The following is a 22,889-nucleotide window of genomic DNA, read 5'->3' as shown; positions in this document are numbered from 1 at the left end:
GGGTTTATATGCAGTGCCAGGTATATGATCAATGAGCAGAAACCGGAGGTTGGATTAGCCATTACAGTTACGAGGAGACCAAACAAATCTGTCCTTATTTGCATCCAGCAGTTTTGAAGCTCTCCTCTGGCACAGACTTCCCGGGACACAGAACACACGGCATTAACACCGCCATCATCCGGGCTCCCTGCACACCCATAAAAGACTATATACTTCAAGGTATGTCAGTACAGAGCTATCATGAAGCTAAGGAAAGTTCTAACAAAGATATCTTTGGAAAAAGCAATATGTATGTATGTATGTATGTATGTATGCAACTGTATTAAAAGAAATTTGATGTGCAATATACCTGGACATGATAATATGAAAATGTTAACTATGCCCAAATTAATTTATAAAGTTAGCAAACCCTGAATCAAAATACCAACAGGCAGGGGTTTTGGTGGGGGTTGGGAGGATTTTATCAGGAGGAACTGATAAAATGTTTATAAGTATATCTTCCTGAAAAAGATGAGCAAAGGGAAGGATGTGATCCCAGATAGACATTAAAAGCACTATGAAATAGAGGCAAAATGACGTGGTACGACCACAGGACCATAGAGAATGCTCCGAGGAGCAGAACGGGAAGTCCAGAAACAGGTCCGTGTGTATATACAAGGATTTGTTCATTGAGAAAGTGGGCATCTGAAATCTGCAGGGAAAAACTGAACTTGTGAATAAACACTATTGGCTACCTTAGGAGAAAAGAACATAAATGGCTTGTGAGTTTTGCTGATAAGACGGCTTTTATAAGTCTGAAGTGCTAGACAAATGGATAAAGAAGGTCCACATACACAGTGGATCACTACGCAGGAATATGAAAAAATTGAAACTGTGCCATTTGCAACAACATGGATGGACATAGAGGGTATTGTGCTAAGTGAAATAAGTCAGAGTGAGAACCCAATTATCATGTGATTTCACTTATACGTGGAAATAAAAAGAAAACAAATAAACAAATGAACTAAAACAAAAGCTGATGCATGGGTACAGAGACCAAACTGATGATTGCCAGAGGGGAGGGGGTTGGGGACAAGTACAAACTTCTAGTTACAAAGTAAACAAGTCATGGGAATGTAGTTCAGGGCATACGGTCAACAATATCACAGTAACTCTGTGGGGACAGTGAGCCCTAGACGTACGTACTGTGGCGGCCTCACCGCAAGGTATGCAAATGTTGAATCACTGCACTTGAAGCTGATAAAGTCTGGTATGGTAACTATACTGGAGTATAAAGTATAAATAAAATACGAAATATTAAAACTGTCTGAAGCGGCAGAAGATATACAGTAGAAAAGTACCGTCCACGGAAGAGAAAGCTGAAGTGTTACAACCATGAACCCTCAACTCACTCACGGCTTCCCAGCAGCATTCCCAACAAAGAAGGGCAACCTGGTCACCTGGGGTGTCCTCGCCCGCCCTGCTGGACTTTACCAGGCGTCCTTCCCCCTTTACCCTGCCCCATCCCTCTTTGTCGTCAGAATTTCCCAATCACCCACTCCCTCCAGTAGTACAGGAGGATTCTGGAAACATTGAAATGAAACATTAAATGTTTCATTTAAAATGAAACATTTCTCTATACATTGTGGAACTCCCCGATCCCCCTAACTGTTGGAAGGCACCAGTGCAAACCATTTAAAAATTTTCCAACAGCAGGAATAAGTCTTACCTGTTTCCTCTTTTCAGGAGGAAGTGACGGATCTCCATCCTACAAAGAAACAAGCGCCACATTTTAGTTTTAAAAAATGTGCTTCGATTCACACCCTCCCACCTCCCATCCCTTGCAACCAGAAACGTGCTGGATGGACCAAGCTCAAATACACTTGTAAAAAATTAACTATAAACTGAACCAGACTTGTTTTGGAAAAGTCTCTAAGGCACAGGTGGCAAATACAAGGCCCATGGGCTACATCCAGCCCTCCACCTTGTTTTATCCAGCCAGGCACATTGTTTCTACCCGGCTGCAGCGCCAAGCTCTTTGCCCCTAGTTAAGGAGTCATTACATGTGCACAGTCCTAAAATTACATTTGGCCCTTTGAAGGCAACCATGAGGCTGACGTGGCCCCCCATGAAAATGAGTTTGACGCCCTTGTTCTAAGGAATCAGTTCCAATTAGGACCAAACCTATATCTTTTCCCAAACTACGTGAACCAGCCCTGGCTGGTGTGGCTCAGCTGGTTGGAAAATCATTCCTTAAAATGAGAGTTCGCCTGTTCAATTCCACCAGAAGTTGTAGCTTGCCTAAGTTGTAGCCTTGATCTCTGGTATCGATGTTTCTCTTTCTCCCTTCCCCTCTCTCGCATGGAAATAACAACAACAGAAAAACTCTTAAAAATAAAATAAAAATAAACCTATGTGAACTGAAAAACAAAAGCAAAGCTACTCGATTTATCAAAATTATTTTCGAGCAGAGCCAAACTTTTACTTCATTTGGTCTGAGTTGAGTTCCTTTTTTAAACAGATCACTTGAGTTTTCTCCATGAATAGAATAATTTGAGGGGTGTGGAAAGGATGTGATCAAAATCAAAGAAAATAAACTGAGAACGTGCAGTCCTGTCAGACTTTTTGTGTTAAAAGGATTCAATTCTCCCCCTTGCGGATCACCCAGGAACACAAATACCCGCAGAGAATGAGCAAATGCCACATGAGCGAGTACACGGCAACCCGATACTGTCCGAATGTCCATCAACATGACTTTAACTTGAGGAATCTTTGACTCTGTTTTTGATCCAGGACGGCGCAGTGATCCCAGCACAGGTGGCTCACGTTAGCAACAGTGCCCACGCTTAAAAAGGTGGCTGTATCCAGGAGGGGAAACAGGAGCAAGAATCCAAAATAGCATTGTGCTGTTGGTTTCCTCCATCTCAGTACAACGTATATCCTTAAAAATCTTGCTTTATGAAACCCTAGAGATGACCTAAATGCTCATGATAAGAGAAAGGTTAAAAAATGTGGAAATGTTACTATGCAACTGTTTTTTCAAAAGAACTAAGTTTGTATGTGTGGCCTCGAGAGAGGTGTCCAAAACAAAGTGTTGAATGAAAAGAGCAAGTTTCAGAACAACATGCACTTAATGGTATCCAACAGCACTCTGAAGCGGCGGGGACATCCTACACCCGACTGTGTGACATAGGAGCCCCCCCCCCCAGAAATGCAGCTTAACACAGTTGCCACCAGCCAGCCACCGGTGCCAACTGAGTCCATGAAACGGCATGAGAACAAAGGACCAAGTTTTCAGTTCTACTTAGTTCTAATTAATTTAAAATGGAATTCAAATAACCACATCAGTATCAGANGAGGTGTCCAAAACAAAGTGTTGAATGAAAAGAGCAAGTTTCAGAACAACATGCACTTAATGGTATCCAACAGCACTCTGAAGCGGCGGGGACATCCTACACCCGACTGTGTGACATAGGAGCCCCCCCCCCCAGAAATGCAGCTTAACACAGTTGCCACCAGCCAGCCACCGGTGCCAACTGAGTCCATGAAACGGCATGAGAACAAAGGACCGAGTTTTCAGTTCTACTTAGTTCTAATTAATTTAAAATGGAATTCAAATAACCACATCAGTATCACACGGGGCAGATTTATAACATGAGTCATCTTAAAACATACTCCACATGAACGAATTAGTAAGTACGCAGGCACACAGACACATACATGGGTGTGCATGATTCACAGCTGCTCATGTGAGCAGTGCGGGGGGATGTACACAAGAGTAGCCTATGGAATTGGGCTGTGGAGGAAATAGGGAGGACGACTTCCACTTGTTAGTTTTTCCACTTTGAAACTATTTGAATTGAATCCTCTGCTGAAGAAACAGTGTGTTGAAACGCCCTCTTTCTACCTTCACGAGGGACCGGGAACACTACTTCGATGTAATACGTACAATCAGCTCTCGGTGCTTCTTCTTCAGCGACTGGTGGCGCTCTCGAAGCTGATTGGCCATGAGTTTGTACTGGTCCCGCTCCTGCTGGCACGTGTCCAGCTCCTTGGAGAGGATCAGCAGGGCTTCCTTCTTACTCTCCAGCTTCCTTTTGCACACCAGGTACTGCAAAATAAATCCAGGGAACTGGTCAAAACGTCCGCGGGCCTCCACCTAGCACACCCTGCGGGGGCGGCTTTTTATTTTGTTCTGTTGCTTTTTTGTTTGTTTTTAGAGATCATATACCCAGACACATCTGTCAGTAACTGACACGCACCCAAAGGCTGCAGCGGTACCTGACCTACTTCCCTCTTGACAGAACCAAAATCTTGGTTGTCCACGAACTCTGGCAAACTGGGGCTGATAAAATCATTTCATTGACAAATAGTAAAATAGTAGAATACTTTTCGAGAGTTATATAGCTGAATAAACAGATAGCTGGGCCCCAATTTTTGTTTTAAAAAGACGTATATATCCAAGTAAGATTATGTAAGATTTCCTTAAAATTTTGCAAAATGTTAGATACAGAAACACATTAAACAACACATTTGCACATTACTAACAATTATCACTTGGTAGCAAAATCATTGACATAGCTTTTAAATTTTTACACTTTTGCTTTTCTGCATTTTCTAAATTTTCTAGAACAAACCCATATGGCTTTTATAATTAAAAAAAAACACAAAAATGCTATTAAAAATAATTTAGTTGAACCATCGATCTCTGCAATATTTGCACCTGTTCAGGCAGCAGCAGATGCCCTCTCCCTCGAGAATCGTCAGTCACCAGCTTGGCCAAGATTTGCACAACTTCCATGTCTCCAGTGCAGCCCTCTCCCACAGCAACCAATTTCATGAGCTCAGTATTTTAGCCACATTTTGAATTATCCCCAACCATTCGGGAGCACCTTCGGGGAACTCTTTGTCCCTCCTTCTCCCCGCGTCCCCGCCTACCTCACACCATCCTCCCCTGACGATCACCCACCACACGGGCCAGGGTGAGCCTCTGCGGGGCTTCTTTATTTCTATTGGCTACGCTGCGCGGTCTGGTGCCGTTCGCATGTGTGAAATGTGGCACGAGGTACCTTTTGAATTCGCCCCGTAAAAGACCAAATTCAGAGCATTCATGAAAACAATTTATAGTTTCATTATCCACTCTGACACGGGCACTTTGTCATTACAGACGCTCGCACAAAGCAGAGGGAATCAGCACTCCTGTGCCGTTTGAGCCAGGGCCCTTCCAGGGACGAAAAGCATTACTCATATATAGCGCTTGCTCGGAACTGACTTTGTTAAGTTCCATTTCAAATAAATGAAAGGGGGAAAAAGAGAGTTTTGTGCATTAGCACAATTTTCCCCCTTAAAAAAAAAGTAATTGCTTAGTGTCCAAAACAAAGGGGAAAGAAAAGCCGTTCGGAGACGGATTTGTGTTCTAAGAGAGGACACTTCCACCCTGGATGAATCTTCTCCCCGGCAGTAATGAAGTTGGAACGCTGCCTTAAAACGTCCTGGGTTTTAAGACTTTGACATCGTCTTCATGGAGGCAAAAGGGTTCTGTTGCCACAGTGATTTCTCAAGAGTCAAATCCCCAGTGAGTAAGTATCAAAGGCAAGTGGGCTCAGAAACCTCAGCTGCAATGTCCTAAGGGAGGTATTGAGAATTCACGGAAAAAAAAATACCATTTACACACAATTGAACAGACCTGCCCTTGCGCCTGCAGTTCCTTGCCCTTAATCAGTAGCCTCCATTGTCAGTGCTATTACTATTGGCGTCACCAAGACGGCCACCTTTGTCCCTTCAGTTTGTCAGATCCAAACAGGAAGCCCCAAAGATACTCAGTGTCTTCCGACTTCAGGGAAGAAAACCCCAGGGGCATGGAGACATTGTAAGGGGCAGAGGGCAAGCTGAGTTGTAACATCCGGTCTACTGATGGGGAACAGGTCGGGGCCAGTACTACCTGCAAAGTGCAAATTCAAGTTCACTGACTTTGAACTGTGGTCCACTGGGATCCAAGAGAGAAGCCATTCCTCTCGCAGGGCCTGGTCCAAATGAGGCCTTGGAAGTGGTACACCTTCCCTGTGGCTCTGAGGTACCTGGCAGAACCCAGGCACAGAACCTCTGCCAAGACCCGGGGACCAGGATCTGAGGAGCAGGATCGCTGCAGTCCAGTTCCCCTCAGGGCACGGAAAACAGGACAATTATGACTCTATGAAGGGTAAGAAAGCAAATGCATTCTGTGTAGAAGGTGAAGCCACTCCACAAAAGGGTGCTCTTTAGACAGCCTCGGCTGGGTTGCTCTTTCGTCTGCTCTGTATGGTCTGGAACAGTGGATTTCAAAAATCATACTCCACGTCAATTGTTTCTATCAGTAGAACACATCTTAGGCTGAAACCTCATTTCTAAAGCAGCCCAAAGCGGTGCTGCCCTGGCTGGAGGTGAGATGCCTCCCCTGTAGCCCCTGTGCCTGGTGTGGCCACATCGACAAGGAGCCCTGGAAAAGACTGCTCTGTACCACCTTGGGATGCCGGTGAAAATGCGGATTTCACCCTGGGTGGTGTGGCTCAGTGGATTGAGTGTCAGACTCTGAACCAAGGGGTCAGTGGTTCCATTCCCAGTCAGGGCGCACGCCGGGGTAACGAACCAGGTCCGTAGTTGGGAGTGTGCAAGAAGCAACCAATCAACGTATCTCTCACACATCAGTGTGTTTCTCTTCCTCTCATCCTCCCTTCCTCCTCCTCTCACTAAAAATAAATAAATAAAGTACTTTTTTTTTAAAGTACTTTTTAAGAACGTAGATTCCTGGGCCCCAACCCATATCCACTAAATCAGAGTCTCCAGTGAATAGCTCAGGAACTTTCAGTTAGCACATGGCACAGGCGATTCTAACACCCATTTACACCTCATGGTGTCTCAGAAGTTAGAACCAGCTATAGTAGTTCAGAAGGACTGAGAGGCCAGCAGCAATCCACAAGTTCAGGACCACGGAATGGCCTGAGAATCATTCTGGGGGTGTCTATGCCACTTTCTGGTGCCTGGAGTGGTTCTAAAGCAGCATAAGCGTTTCCCTAATAGCTGTCGATGTCGATGTCCCTCTACATGCATCGCAGCATTACCAGCAATAGCCGAGACACGGAATAAACCAAAGTGCGCATCAAGGGAAGACAGGACAAAGCAGGTGGGGTGCACAGCACCGAGGGACACTACTCAGCCACGAGGAAAGTGGACCCTTGCCCTTTGCGACAACACGGACAGATCTCAAGGGCATTCTGTGCAGTGAAACAAGTGAGACGGGAAAGGGCAAAAAATCATGTGACTTCACTCATATGTGAGACTATGCAGCAAAAAAGTAACAAAAAAACTAACAAAACAGAAAACTCACACATGCAGAAAACAGAATCATGGTTACCAGAGGGAAAGGGGGATGGGGGAGGGTGAAGTGGGTAGGGAGGTAAAATATATGGTAAGAGAAGGAAGCTAGATTTTGAGTGGTGAGCCCACAAGAGTACACAGACATTGAATTGTATACCTGAAATTTTGATAATGTTATTAACCAATGTTACCTCACTGAAACCCAAGTATAAGCATGAACTACCAAATTTTTCAGACAGTAAGATGCACNACGGGAAAGGGCAAAATATCATGTGACTTCACTCATATGTGAGACTATGCAGCAAAAAAGTAACAAAAAAACTAACAAAACAGAAAACTCACACATGCAGAAAACAGAATCATGGTTACCAGAGGGAAAGGGGGATGGGGGAGGGTGAAGTGGGTAGGGAGGTAAAATATATGGTAAGAGAAGGAAGCTAGATTTTGAGTGGTGAGCCCACGAGAGTACACAGACATCGAATTGTATACCTGAAATTTTGATAATGTTATTAACCAATGTTACCTCACTGAAACCCAAGTATAAGCATGAACTACCGAATTTTTCAGACAGTAAGATGCACCGGACCATAATACGCACCTAAGTTTTAGAGGAAGAAAACAGGAAAAATAAATTTGAAGCAGAAAATGTGGTAAAATATTTAATAACATAAATAACATAGGCCGCCACTGCCTCCCCGCACAGTGAGCCAGGTGAGCTGCATTCAGACTATAAGACACCCCCCCATTTCCCCCCAAATTTGGGGGGGTGTCTTATAGTCTGAAAAATGCAGTATATATTACAGTATCTGTCCAAACATCCTATACACACACAGTCTCAATAAAATGACAATAGGAGCCTCTGGGAGGTGTGTGCTGGTGGGGTACTGGGAGGGGGATGGCACGTCTCACTCATTCTACAGCGATGGTGGGACAGTCCCTGTGATGGTGGCTGTTAGCCTGTCCCATTCCTTATCTCTGGAACTGGAAATAAACAACAAAAACCTGGAAGGAAAGAAAAAAGATCCTGAAGATCTGAAGATCCTCCTGCTGGAGTGCTAACCAACCACCAAATTCAGGGGTTTGCCCCTTGGCTGATAATTGCACAGAAAGGCAGGCCAGGCCACTGCTTGGGGCATCTGGGCTCCTGAAGGAGGATGAGTGGGTGTGGACGTTGGCAGAGGTAGACGGCAGAAAATCACCAGGCAGGGCAGGGGACCCCCGTCCAGAGGTAGGTCTAATGCTGAGCTAATCGGAAACCACTGGGACCGCGGGAAAACCACAGAACACAAGGGAAAAAGCAAGCATGTGCTGCCTAGGCCTCAGTTTCCACATTTGGAGTATGAGGGGTGTTCCCAGGGTGCCCTCCAACTGGAGGAACCCGTCATTTTAACACCAGTGCCCCATACCATTGGGGGTGAGGGTGTGAGGGAAAACACTGGGGTGAAGGGCTCCAGCCTGGTAGGTATGACTCCCCGGAAGCACCCAGAGGTTGCTTCCTTCGCCAGGTCTGGTACAGAGCCGGCTCCGTGATTCTGCAAGATCGTCTACGGCAGCGGCAGTGCCAGCGTCTCTACACAGCAGGGGCTTCAGCTGCCTGGTTGGAAGGGGCGCTCGGCTGCATTTACACCAGTGAGAAAAGGGTAAACGTCTCTGGTCAGCACGGGTGCCTCTTCTCCAGTATTTCCAGGTCCCCTTGACTCCCCAACAGGGAGAGGGCTGGCCTTCCCCACTCCTTTAAGGCAAAGCCATGTCACTTGCTTTACCCAATAAAACGGGGCTGGAAGGGATGAGTGAAACACACAGGGTGGAAGCACTGAAGAGTCCAGGTAAGAATCGCCACGCTCTCTCCTCCCCTGTTACTAGGTGAGCATGTGTTGCTATGGAGGTGCCATAGGGAACCAATCAGCCCAGAGGATGGAGCCAACACACAGACAAACTGCCCTGGAGAGTCGTTTGGGTCCATGGAGAAATCCGTGTGATCCACAAATAAATGTGCACAGTGTGAAGTTTCAGAGGTTTGTGGCAGGGGCAGGGCGTGGGGGGATGTTTGTTAACTGAGCATAACTGAGACCGTCCTGACTGCACAGACCCTATCAAAGAATGGGGAACGGTGGAGGTTGTATCTGCTGCTGCTCTGTGCTTCTGGCCGGGGTTAACATTTTCACCATCACTATCAATGACAACAAAAAATCCCAAAGTTTGGTGACAAATGCTTTTCACGTATGATCACCTTTAGTCTTCACAAGAACACTGTGAGTTTACGATGTTATTGTCTTCATCTTCTAAATAAGTAGGTGGAGCTTGAATGGAAGAGTTTATGTAAGGTGCCATGGGGTTAGTAGAGCCAGAACTCAAACCCAGATCTTTGCAGAGCCAACCCTGTGAAACCCCAATTCCTGACACACTAAGCATTCTCTTCCCCACCCCCCACCCCCAGAAGAAACCCAGAATATTCCCAACGTTGGTTACTGCCTTTCAGCTGGTTTTCCCAGCATAAGAAAGCTAAGAAAGGGCGATTTTGCATTTGGCTATTTTTTAGACCTCGGACAAATGGGTCAAACATTTACCTATCTTTTCACCCAACCCCATCTCTCTAAAATTAGTGGGCCTGCCTCTCCTTTCCTCAGGTGCAAGGCCTGAAAGAGGAAGGGGGAAAAAAAACAAAACAAAAAAATCCACAAGCGTCTCTCCCCTCTGCTCCTCACGAGGCAGCCGAGTGGAAGCAGTGAGGTCTCCATCCACTCGTGGGCAGTGGGATAAGATGAGACAGAGGGCCTCAAAGAGAACTGGAGGGCTCTTTTCTCAAACGCGGCTTGGTCTTAACAGGGGGGTTCTATAAGCTGTAGTCGGCCTCCGTGATTCATTCACCAATTATCTTCCGGGTGCCTCCTACGTGTCAGGCGTCGAGCCAAGCATTCATGGGTACCCTAAAGGGATAAATGTTCCTGCTGATTTTGAAAAGGAAAAACATGAAGCCGGGAAAACAAAATTTTACTTCCCCAATCCCTTATGGATTTTTGGAAAACCCCCAAATTTCTAAAAACTGCAAATGCATTCATACCCTGTTAATGACCTCAGCTGATGTGAGGCTGTTTCTGGTCATTTGGCCACTGAGTATGAATATTCATACATTTGCTGAAGACAAATCAATGTGTTTGTGTGCAGGCTGCTGCCTACACCTACTGGGGGTGATATAAGATGTACAGTGTGCTTACTGAATTCCCTTTAAAATGCCAAAAACTCCTGCAGCTGAAACATTTGGGGTCCAGGGATTCTGGACAGGGAACCTAACTTTTACTTGAAAGTCACCCTTGCAAATGTCTACATAGTCTCGATGACAAATAGAGGGCTAAAATCAGATCTTTCTCTCACGGCAATGGCCCCAAACCTAAGCATTTATTAGATTTCGACTTTATGTAGTCCAGGAAAAACTAAAAGCATTCTCCATGCAGTAAATGTTCAAGCTGCCATCATGCTGAATTGCTGTTCCCACAGCCTCCTAATTTCTTGCATCTTTAGAATTAGCATGAATGCTGGAGCTGGGAAAGCCTCACAGATGACCCAAATGACTGGCCAGGAACAAGGTCCCTGGCTGCCAGCATGTTCCATAACAGTTTTCCAAACTGTGGGGCATGATCCGCTGGTCTGGGCAGCGAAATCAATTCAGTTGCAGAACCTCATTTTCTTAAAAAAAAAAAAAAAAAGTTCCAGAACAGAACAGAAAACATCGGCACGAGTCCTATGTGAAATTTCACTTCGTGGTATCACTTCGTGGAACTTTTGTTGGATATGTGTGTGAGAAGAAATACATGTATATGCATATTTTTGTGCATTTATTGTGGACTGTCACTTAAAAAGCTAGAAAACTACTATTCTATAATAAACCGCTCTGCCCATTTTTCATTTGGGCAGTAAATGTTTAGTGACAGGTACCACGAGAGGCAAGAGTGAGGCTGGTGGTGGGCAGTAGGCAGGGAGGAAAAGCTACCCGGAAGAGATGGTGCTTGGAATGAGTTTTGAGTGATGAGTAGGTAGAAAAGGCACCAAACGAAGGCCATCATGTGTTAGGAATCATTAGTCATTTCTTTGGAATTGAGGCACAACTCTGGTTAATTAATACCTACTCTGCCCACCTCACTGAATCTACTGTGAGCTTGAAATATAGGTGAAATGCTAAACTTTGGCTGCATAAACTTTTTTTCAAAATTAAAGATGTTACTTTAATAGCATTTACAGCATACAAAACACTGTCACAGACACTCTCATTTGCTAGTCAACGTTACATGACAAGTGGGACAGAAACTTCTTCCTGCTTTACTGACAAAACAGATGAATTGCCTTTCTCAGAGTCACCTAAGTAACAACTGTCACCTAAACTAGGACTCCTACTTACAAATCCCAGGCTCTTCCCCCTGCTCCATGACGGCACCGAGTAAGTTGGTAGCAGATCCGCATATCACCTCTCTTGAGGCCAATCATATTTTTTAACAAGACGCTCTTAGAGATGATTGTGGAACTAAAACCCATGCATTCTAATTCATGGCATTTCCAGGCCCTGCATGGAACACTGGCATCCCCACTGGGACCTTTCAATCCTCCTCCAGGGGCAGTAGCTGAGGGGCAAGAAGCCCCCTGTGGATTTGCTCCGTGATCAGCCACCTCCACACCCGTCAGGCTTCAGGCCAGCTGAGTGGATGACAGGCTTGCCACACTGGGATCTTCCCTGGCTGAGTCGGAGCTATGAGACACTTTATTTTTCCAAGAGAACTAGCATGTGTAGCTGTGGCGGTTGTGACAAGGGCCCTAGCCCTTGTCTCTTGGCTAACTCTAATCCCACCATGACCCCTACCCCATTCGAGGGGAGGCATCTCACACGGAGCCCTTGGTCTCCCCTCGAACCTGCCCCTCCCCAAATCTTCCCTTTTGGTGAATGGTGCAAACCACATTCACTTTTCCATGAAAACCTGGCAGTCATCCTGGCCTCTTCTCCTTCTCTCCCAGCCCTCATTTAATCCATCAGCGAATCCCACAGGCATTACCTTCACGAGCCACATCAAATTAGAATACTTCACACCCACTTCCATCACAATCTCCCTCATTCAAGCTACCATCATCTCTTGATTGGACTGTGGTCCTAGCCTCCTGCTTCCACCTCCTGCCTCTGTTCACCTATAAGAAAGAGGAAAACAGATGGCAGCACATGGTAACTCGAAATCCCCCATGGCCTCCCGTTACATTTAAAATGAAATCCAGTCCTCCCACTTGCCTTTGCTCACTGCTCTGCATTCTCCCTGGCCTCCTCTATGGTCTCTAACCACATCAAGCCCACTCCAACCTCAGGGCCTTTGCCCCTTCGTTCCCTCCGCTTGGATTGTGTGGCTTGCTCCCTGGCTTCGTTCAAATCTCCAGGGTAATATCTTCTTCTCAGAAAGCTCGCCCCTACCTGCCACCACTCAGACTCTCAAACCCCTCACCCTTTCCTTCACAGCTCTCAGTACTTGACCTTGAGTTATGCAATAAATTACTGGCGTATTTTCGGTATCTCCCCCTCTGTGACAGTAAGGACTTGGCTTTTTCATTCTGCATCCCCAGCACTGAGAACAAGGCATGATACACAGCTGATGACCTATCAGAAGTGAATGAGAAATCTTCCTACGTTATCTTCCTACAGCTGCAACATCTCTGTGACACGTAGTGTTGTCCCCCTTTTACAGATTCTCAAACTCACAGCTAGTGAAGACCGTAGGAATCATCTAAGCCAGGCCCCTCATTCTACAGATGGGAAAACTGGGACTCAGAACCGTGTACTGACTCATTCAAGGCTGGCTGGTAGGACCCACAGCTAAAACCTAAACTGAGGATTCTTCTTCTCCCAAGTTCAGCACTCTCTCCATGCTCCCAAATTGAGATGTATGTTCCTCTTAGAGACATAAATGCCTATAGACTGACAATGGTACCTGGCACATTTTTATAGCAACCATAACTATTAATGTAATAAAATAGGTAAGGAGCCTGACCATCATTTACTAACAGTTACTAACAATAGTAACTATTGTTAAATAGTAATAGTATGCTAAATGCTGGAAGGGGATACAAACAAGGCTCCCAGAACAGAGAAAAGACGTTGAGAACACGGCAGAGGAGCTGGGATGCCTGAGTTCACCCTTGGCTTTGCCACTCACGAACTGTGTGACCAATTACTTAGGTTCCCCATGACTCAGTTTCCCAAAAGATATAATTACAGTACCTTCACAGGGCTGACGTGAGAATGAAAAGAATTCATTCATGCATGTAAAACACTGAAAGTAGTAAGGGCTGCACGTTAACTGTTATCATCACTCTTTGTATCACTGGGAGAGTGGTCCCAGCTTGGCAAAGCAGGTGCTCAAAGAGTTGGAGGAAGACGTGAACATTTGAAAGGAATCCTGAAAAAACAGGTAGAGGAATTCCTTCTGTTCGGGGAGAAGGGAAGTTGTGACAGGTAGTGGGGACAAGAAAACAATACTCCTGGGCAGGGAAACAGCTGCAGCAGGAGAGGTGACACTCAGGAAGATGCTTTGTTGGAACAGGGAGCCCTGCTCAGGGCTGGCCTCCAGGGGCAGGGTGGAGGGGGGAAGGGAGAATAAAAGCTACGTGTGCTGGAGCTGAGGAGAGAGGGAGGTGGCGGTCAAGTCAGGAAGGGCCCTGACAGAGTTCACATTTTATTCTTCCAGCAAACAGGAGGCCCAAGGGTCTTGGACCAGGGGAGTGACATTAAGAATGGTTTTAGGAAGACAATTTCACCCTGATGTCACTGTGGAGGGGAGACTGTTCCACGACATGGCCGCTGTCTGTCCCTCATGTTGGCCCTGGGCCAAAACGGAGGTTGCTTTCTGCAAACCCCCTTAGAGACTGACTGTGACTGATGCTCATTCTGACATAAGTCAGCACCACGCCCCCAACCCCCATCTCCAGCTCTGTGCTCAGTCTTGGAACTTATTGTCATCCTGACCTGTTCAGCATGTAAAGTAACTTCCCATACCTGGTAGAACTCACTCACTAGTACCTGACACTATGCCCCTCCTTTACCTACGTCATTCTTTGGCCCCTGCCAAGTGGGCATAGAGATGCATTTCATCTTGCAGCTGCCCAAGACACGCTTGGTACGTAAGTTTCCCTTAATGACCTCCATTAACTATCAGGCTGGAGTGGCCAGCCTCGTTCTTCGGTCTCTCCTGCCCTCTGCTTACAGAATAGATTTTCAGTCTCAGGGCCTCTCCCCTGGATCTGTGTGTGTTGACACTCCTGTGATGTAAACTCTCTTGGATTATGTAACCTTGGGTAGAATTTGTTGCCAGGCTCACATGTGGAGGGGAAGGTGGTTGGGGTCCAGGCCCCCGACTTTGCAGGCATGCCTCTGGATCCTACAGTTTGATTTGTCAGGCCTACAAAGCACACACCAGTTTTGGTCTTTTTAACGTGGGATTTGTTGTCACCTTGTCTAACACAATATTGTTTGGCAGGTTGCTACCAGACACTCACATGGGTTTAGACACAGCCAAGGCAGCTGGCATCAGCATCACATTAGTGGGCAACTGGGTCACATGGCCACCGCCCTGGCACCCCAAAGGGCTGAGCTGAGCAGGGCAAACTACAGAAAAATGTCCCACTTTCCAGTCACTCAAGTGGGATCAAGGGACACACACTCAGCTCTCCTTCTGCCTTTGTTTTCACTCCTTAGTCAAGGTGTAAAATTGCTTGTCAAATCCATGTGTGGTGTAGGGGCCAGGGATATTTACACTCCTCTCTAACCCCACAAAAGGAGGGTTTGGCTTGCTTTCAAAAGAAAGAATGAAGAAAACAAGTCAGTATTTTTTGGAATGTCTACTAGGTGCCAGAACAATAATAATGAGAAGACCTTTATTTGATGATAACAGTGAATGCAGCAGCCACTGTGCAGTGAACGTCACTACTTTCCCAGTGGTGCCGACTGCCCCAGAGCTGCCCTGTGAAACAGGTTGTATGATTAGCCCCATTTTAGAGACGAGGACGCTGACGCTCAAAAGGTCACTTTATCCTTCACCGCAAAGGTAATCTGAGGCAGAGCCAGATAGTTCTCTGCATGTGCCCATCAGGACCGTTGCATGATAAGCAACAATAACTGGCTCTCTAATGAGGGAATGATCTGCTGGAAGGATGCCGGCACTCACAGAATTGGCAGGAGGGCAGAGAAGTAAACTTACAAACACCTAGGCAGCAAGGGGACCCTGGAGGCGGAGGCAGGGCCAGGGACGACCAGGTCTCAGTGAGGAAAGCCGGGTCAGAGGCCACCCAACTGAGCAGCACTGAACTCATGGTCTATCACTCTTTCTGTCTCTCTGCTCAAGGGCGTCTCCAGCTAGCCTACAGCAGGTCAGTGCCATCCTGTGCCTTGGGGAAGGACAAGCCAACCAGATCATGTCCCTTTGAGCTGGCCCTGCAGACTGCATCCAGTGGTGACAGCCGCCCCGGTGGAGGTGCAGTTGAGAAGGAGAAACAAGCGAGGGGAAGGAAGAAAACAGTGAATGTTCACCACAGTCACCGCGGCAGATCCATTCCACTGAGCTTCTTCCTCAACCTCGTTCCTTTTCTAGGGAACGCATAAAGGGCGAAAAAGAAACAGTGGGTATTTAATAATAATCCTTTTTATTTTAATTAATTTTGGAGTCTCTATTAATCATACACAGAAACACAGAGACGGTGGTGAAGTTTCCGCACTGCTGTGGGGCGTGCACCCACTGCAGAGGGAAAAGGCTTGCGCACCAACCAGACTGGGTAATCCGTGAAATTCAAATGGAATAAACTCAATAACACGCACCCAGTTTTTGGCATATATACCGGATGTCATGAAATATTTTTTTAAAGATTTTATTTATTTTTAGAAAGAGGGAAAGGGAAGGTGAAAGAGAAGAAGAGAAACATCAATGTGTGGTTGCCTCTCACATGGCCCCCACTGGGGACCTGGCCTGCAACCCAGGCATGTGCCCTGACTGGGAATCGAACCAGCGACCCTGTGGTTCATAGCCCACACTCAATCCACTGAGCTACACCAGCCAGGGCTGGATATCATGAAATATTTTTATTGTCCTTTCAAACACAGCTCTCTTTTGAAGTGCATTCCAATGACATTTTTAAAGCAGAACTTTTAATTAATCTGTCGATGTTAATTCATGCCCACCCACAAACACCACGAAGGTAGCCTTGTGCTTATCATCTTGAGAAACGGAACGCACAGTTTTCACTCCTGAGTGGCTTTCATCTACCTGTTTACTGTTATCTGCAATAAAGCAAGTCATAATTGCTACAAGGTAGATCATAATAATTAAATGACTATCTGACATACTACATTACTATCTGGATGGCTTTACAACCAGATAACCGCTGAGAGAGGTGAAGGTAGCGGGATGGCAGGGAGGGGCCTCTCCACCAAGGGACCCCTCTGTCCAACAGTGACGGGTGGTCCTTGGAGACCGGCGCTGATGGGATCAGGCTCGCTCTCACTCACTGCTGCAAGAACCTGGCCTGCTAATCCACAAGGTTTCTCAGTGTCATGATGAACACATGACACTCAAGCCCAGGAATAATTTGGAAACTTCTCAACGGCAGACTCTCTTAGAGGTATTTCCTCCTCTGGCCCCTCTCAGCTTCCCACTCTCTTACTGCCCTCTCTCTCCCTCCGGCCCCTCCTCCAGCCAGGAAAACCTCCTTCCCCATCCAACAAGCAGCTCCAGGTAAACAGGATTCAACAATCAACACAACTTCCCCAGCCTCAGATAAGCTACTCCCCCGATTCCCGGAACCCCTACTCTGCCCTGCCCAGTGATCTCCGGGCGGGGGGTGGGGGGGAACAACTCAGCACCCTCCTGTTGTACCCCTCCCTGCCTAGTCCAGGTGCCAGTCTCTCTGAAAGCCACCAATTAGGTCCTGCCATGCTTCTTTAAAAATGCCTCCATTAAGGAGATTGGCAAACAAGAGCCCTTCATGGGGGGAAAATGGGGACAACTGTAATTGAACAACGGTGTTTTCAAAAAGCCCTCCCATGCATTCCTGCAGTCCACCTCTCAGACTTTTTCTGCCCACAGTGTCACCGTTGGTCCCACTTACAGGTACTCCATACTCAACCTCCTCCCCTCTCCCTTTCTTGTCCTGTCCTGGACCCAGCTCCCAAGTCCTTGTCTGGGAAGACCCCCACCATCCTAGGGGCCGAGGAAGAACAGGCTCCCGGTGACCACGAGGCATTCTGGCCACACCTTGATCGGCGGCTCCACTGCAGCACCGCCCCTGCCCAGCTGCCCGCCTCCCCTGCCAAGGCCTCTTTGCCACCAGGGTCACTAGCCTCGGCATTGCCAGAGCAGGCACAGCTCCTGCCCCAGAGTGGCTCAATACATACTTGAGAAATCAATACATTTCAGTTTTCACTAAGCTGAAAAGTATGTATATATACCTATTATATTAAAGTTCACTCTTATATATGTAATACACAGGGTCCGGCAGAAGTAATGCCTGCTTGAGTGTGGCTGGTAGGGTAATAATAATTAGAGTTTTAATTTGAACATTTCCCCTAAAATGTCATATGGTGTGCTTAGTGTGATATTGTTATATTGCAGAATTGCATGCTTATGGTTTTGTAATAAAGGAATTTGTAATAGAAAAGAGGCATTATCTGTGCCGGACCCATCAATTTATTAAGCCCCAATCTCTAAATCCCATTGTAGCATCATGTTTACAAGAAAAACGTCAATGACATAAACTCCATGTGTATGGAGAAGCGCTCCTTTCCATCACTTAAAAGGAGTACTTCCCTGTGTCACACGACCATATACTCAATTCACCATCTTCATCTCCTAAAGTCTCGCAGATTTGCCAGTCTAGGCAGGCAGACAAACACTGTGCTTGGAGATACACGCACGAGTACATCTAACCCGGCCAGACGGAGCTGAGGCATCTGCAGCATTGAAAGGCACGTGGCACCAACCACATGCTGGTGTGCTGGGCGCTGAAGTCCCCGCCCCATGGCAATCCCGGCCACATAGCCCAACTAGCCCGTGCCCTCGGCAGGCGTCTCTCCCGTGTGTGCCCAAACTTCAGTCTCCGGCCGTACGGCATCTTGAGCATTTCCCCACCCCCTGCCTAAGCATAGACGCTCACCACTAATGTTTAGATAACACTTCAGCAATTTTGAGTTGGTAACCTAATGACTCTAATGCCATTCTCTAAGATAATTTTTTAAAATAATCTATCTTTCTCAGAGTCATCTTGGTGGTTTCCCCTCTCCAGTATTACTTTTGACAGGCAAACTTTGATTATTTGAATGCCCCGGGGGATGTGCTGAATTTTAAGTGAGATTTCAGGTAATTGGAAGAGTGTATAATGTGAACTACAGTAGCTGGCGGGTATGCGGATACACTGACAGCCGTGATTAACTGGAGTTTTGAATAAGGAAGGTTTGTCTGAATACCTATTCCAATCCTCTCACCCCTGTTATTTCTCTTTCCTCCCTCTCCCCATCTTCCCAGTCCCTACGCTCTACAAAGAGTGACCCTGCTCTTTTCAGGCCTGTGATGAGGAGGAGGAAGCACAAGAAGGAAAGATAGGTTTCCCTTCTGGTTGGCCATGGACAGGCCAGGAACTCCCATCCGATGTGCCGAAGAGAGTGTATTTTTTAGACATCGTTGCCGCCTAGAATGAATTTGCAGTCTTCCCACTGCTAGGCTGATCCGACCTTGCCTCAGGCCGAGATTCTGGCAGTGGAGTGTGCGGTTCTGGTTTCTTTCAGGATGGAGCACGGAAGTTACCCAGGCCCCTGAGGCTCTCCCTTCTCCAGGTTGCCAGGGGCCTGGGATACACTGTGTCCAAGGGACAGTTCCCATCACCAGTTCTCACAGATGGCATGACATTATATAAGTCACATGTGGCATGTAATGATAGAGTCTCTGATTACTTCATTACGTGACACTCCAATTCAGTTGCAAAGGGCTTTTCTTGTGGGCTGGGGTACAGTAAAAAGCCAGCAAGGCATGGACAACTTTTGGTCAAACTGTCTTTAAAAGCTGTCAAAATGGTGTGGTTCATTTCTCCCTATTCTCAAAAAGAAGTAAAAAAAAATACCCTAACATCCCCACCATGGGTGAGCTACAGCGCCCTCTTGCACAGCTACCAGCTCTTAACCTGGCGTGTCTGCCCCAAACACCGCATAACAGAGGGTACCCGGAGCAGTGCCTTCCCTCCATGAAGGAGGTCCCGAGGGGCTTAAGGGGCGACACCTGCCAAACTAGAATTGCTTCCTGGACTGTCCTTTGACAAAAGGAATTCAGGAGATAGAGGCGAAGGAGTCAGTAACAGAAGCAACATGGCGCCTGGGATTCAGAGTGAAACGTGGGTTTCACTGCCGTCACCTACCACTGGGCACGAGAGGCCTCTCGCCCCCCTGTGCTTCCGTGTGCTCTTCTGCAAACAACGACGTGAACAGCCATCATCATCCAGAGGCTACTCGGTGCCCAGATATGACTTAGACTTCACACATCGAAATCATAAATGCTCATCACAACTACAAAAGGCAAACATTATTATTTCCTTTTACAGAGCAGGAAACTGAGGCTCCAAGAGATTTGAAAAAACCACGCAGTTTGTAAGGACGAGGTGGGAATCGAACCCAGGCCTGCCCCGTGCTCTTCCTGCCCGTGTCCTGCCTCTCCCAGGGAAGAGTCTGTAAGACAATACATGTAAAAATAAATAAATTCTGAAGGCACCGATCTTATTATCACAGCAATCAGAAGAACCGTGTCGATCCTATTCAAAGAAAGAAAACCAACTCTATTCCTAAGTTTGCTAGCAGACCCTGCCTTCCTGGAAAATGTTATCTCCCCGGGGGCATAAGCTCTATGAAAGGGCCAGAGTGCTCAAGAAGAGGAGTCCGCTCCAGACACGGTCTTGGTGGGAATGTGCGCTGGCTCCCCTCACTGAGATGCTTGAGTCAGGTGCAGATGCTCTAAAACAAGGAGGCGTTCTGTCCCAGTCCGCCCCTAAAGGCACTCATCTGCAGACTAGAGATCTTGAAATCAGCCATGCAAATCCATCACCGCTTTAATTATCCAAGTAAATAGAGCTCTTACCGCCATAGGCCGAGATTCCAATCAGCCGTGATCATTACGGCTCCCCCAGTGGCTGTCTCTGGATGAGAACCTCAAGTCATCGCTAAAGAACCACTTGGGCCCAAACTCCCACCTGCAGGAAGAAGGTCTCCCCAGCTGAAGCTGGTGGCTGGGAGCTGTTTTTCCCCCTCTCCACACCTTGCTCACATTCTTCCGAGCATCGTTAATTTGCTCCTTCACTTCATCTTCGGCATTCTTGCTTCCTCCCACCAACTCCAGGCAATACTGATTAGTGAGAGACTTTCCTCAAGGAGAACTATCAGTTCAGAAGTCAGCCCCACAGCAAAAAGTGAGGTGGAGATTCACTCCAGACTGTGGGTGGGTGGGCAATCCTGGTGATTCACGTCACTGGAGAGGTCAGCAGACAGATTCAATGGTAAACCACTTCTGAAGGCAGGGACTCTGTTCCAGGTCTGTCTCTCTGACTGATGACTGTAAATGAGTTGATTACGTCAGCAAAGGCTCCCCTGGGTGGCCTGAGTTAATTACGGCTTTTCAAGAAAATGGCAACATTCTCATTGGCTACACATCACCAATGGACCACAAGGCAATTTGGGCATAATTTCACTCGCTTTCCTTGACAATTTGTTCACAACGACAAGGACCTCCATCATTATTGTTCCTCAGGAGAGCATTTAAAAGACAATAAAATGTTGCTTCATTTTACTCTTCTCCAAGGACAGAATTAAGGCTTGACACTTACAAAAATTCCTGTGTGTGGAGGTGACAACACAGATGTCACCGATGCAGGTAATGTCCAGGTTTGGGCATTTCTCTTTCAGTAAAGAAAATGCAGTAATAATCAGGGTCACTGCAGACAGAATAGCATCAGGATGACATGGGAAACATATGACCAGGCTGACCCTCCAAAAGGAGATGAAATTCCAGAGGCGGAGGGACCTAAAAGGATATGGAGGGCAATGGGGATCCCAAGCAGAACCCTAAGCATAGGGGCCTCACTTTCCTGCATTCCAACCCTGCCCTGCCAGGTCTAGCCCCGTGACCTGGAGCAAATCACTCCATCTCCTGCTGAGCCCAAGACCCCTGGATCTGCAAAATGACGACCATGATTCTATATACTTCATAGGGTTTGTGAAATTAAAGGAGATAATCAAACAAGGTATCCAGCCCAGCAACTGGCATATAGCTGGCATTTACTGAGAGATATCAATCACCATCACCCTCACCCATAGTCATCATCGGCCTAGATTCATCAGGACTGGTTGCTGTCCACCTTGCGTGGGAGGGCACAGGAACTAAAGTAGTTACAAGTCCTGCTTCAGAAAGTCCTACCAAGCCTGACCAGCCCAGATCCCAGGTGCGACCACAGAAGCACCACTGGAAGCGCAGATGACAGGCTCCTCTCCCATTTACTGAGCCCTGGGCACTGCTAAGGGCACTGGACACATTTGACCCTGGCAGTAAGACCCTATAAGGCGGGTCCTACACCTACACAAACATGAAGTGCCGAAGCCCAGGTGTCCTGTGGGACTTCTGGGAGGTTTTCTTAAGGGAAGGGCACGCTCCTCTTCATGGCTTCCTCCCTCCGGCAATATATTGGTCCACAAAACGAAAGCCTCACTCTTACAATGGAGTGGGTATCCAGACACACCGAAGGTGCCTGGATCCTCCATAAACCGTGGGCTGCCATCTTGGCCCCACACTGCTGGCCTCCCAAGTTATTGCTCCTGAGAGAGAAACACAGGTAACTCCATGCTATTTAAACCACTGTTGTTTTGGATGTTACATTAAAATTAATCCTAACTAATATGCCAACATGCCCAAACTGATACTGAGGAAATCTGGCACCTTATAATGCAAGGTACGTAACTGAGTTCATGGTAGAGCCCCATGTCACCACTGACAGGTGACATTGGACAGCTAAGTACTATGTGAAGGTATTAAATAGAGTTTAAATGAGAGAATATCTTCATTCTGGCCCCCTAATTCAAAACACACACTTCCTAAAAATGAGCATTTCACTGCATCAGGTCAGTTGGTTTGTCCATCCATTCATCCATCCACCCACCCACCCACCCAGTGAGGCTGTGGTACAGTGGGAAAAACACAGGCCCTGGGATCAGAAAAGCCGGCAGTTCAGACCCAGCTCTGCCATCACTCACACAGCCCATCACGTTCGCCCGCCATCTCTCAGCCTTCCTGACCACGGCTCTAACAAGGCGCTAACTCCAGCTGCCTCCCAAGGCAACTGCGAGGAATGGATGAAATTGCATATATAAAGCATCCAGCACAGGACTCAGCACATTAAAAAGGGCTCGATAAAACGTTTCCTTTTTCTTTCAAGTATGTGCCTGCACAGAACACTATATGAAAAATGCTTGACGTGCCTGGCACACAACAAGTGCTTAATAACTGGAAGCAGTAAAA

At 46.9% G+C, this 22,889-nt stretch overlaps 1 protein-coding gene across 2 annotated transcripts in view; it reads right to left on the bottom strand.

The window, feature by feature from the left end:
- Positions 1–22,889, bottom strand: part of CCDC149 (coiled-coil domain containing 149) — a 97,555-nt gene that overhangs the window by 58,195 nt on the left and 16,471 nt on the right. For both annotated transcript variants that reach the window (XM_037044891.1, XM_037044899.1), the window contains exons 2-3: positions 3,929–4,090; positions 1,709–1,747 (exon numbers count right to left, since the gene is read on the bottom strand). In XM_037044891.1, coding sequence (XP_036900786.1) covers positions 1,709–1,747; positions 3,929–4,090 — 201 coding nt within the window. The remainder of the gene's footprint in view (positions 1–1,708; positions 1,748–3,928; positions 4,091–22,889) is intronic.

The sequence above is a fragment of the Sturnira hondurensis genome, unplaced genomic scaffold (genome assembly GCF_014824575.4).
Source record: "Sturnira hondurensis isolate 20B ecotype Veracruz unplaced genomic scaffold, ASM1482457v3 Scaffold0000780, whole genome shotgun sequence".
In the NCBI taxonomy this organism is placed as follows: domain Eukaryota; kingdom Metazoa; phylum Chordata; class Mammalia; order Chiroptera; family Phyllostomidae; genus Sturnira; species Sturnira hondurensis.
The sequence above is the reverse complement of the archived record's forward strand: the minus strand, read 5'-3'. Positions and strand labels throughout refer to the sequence as shown.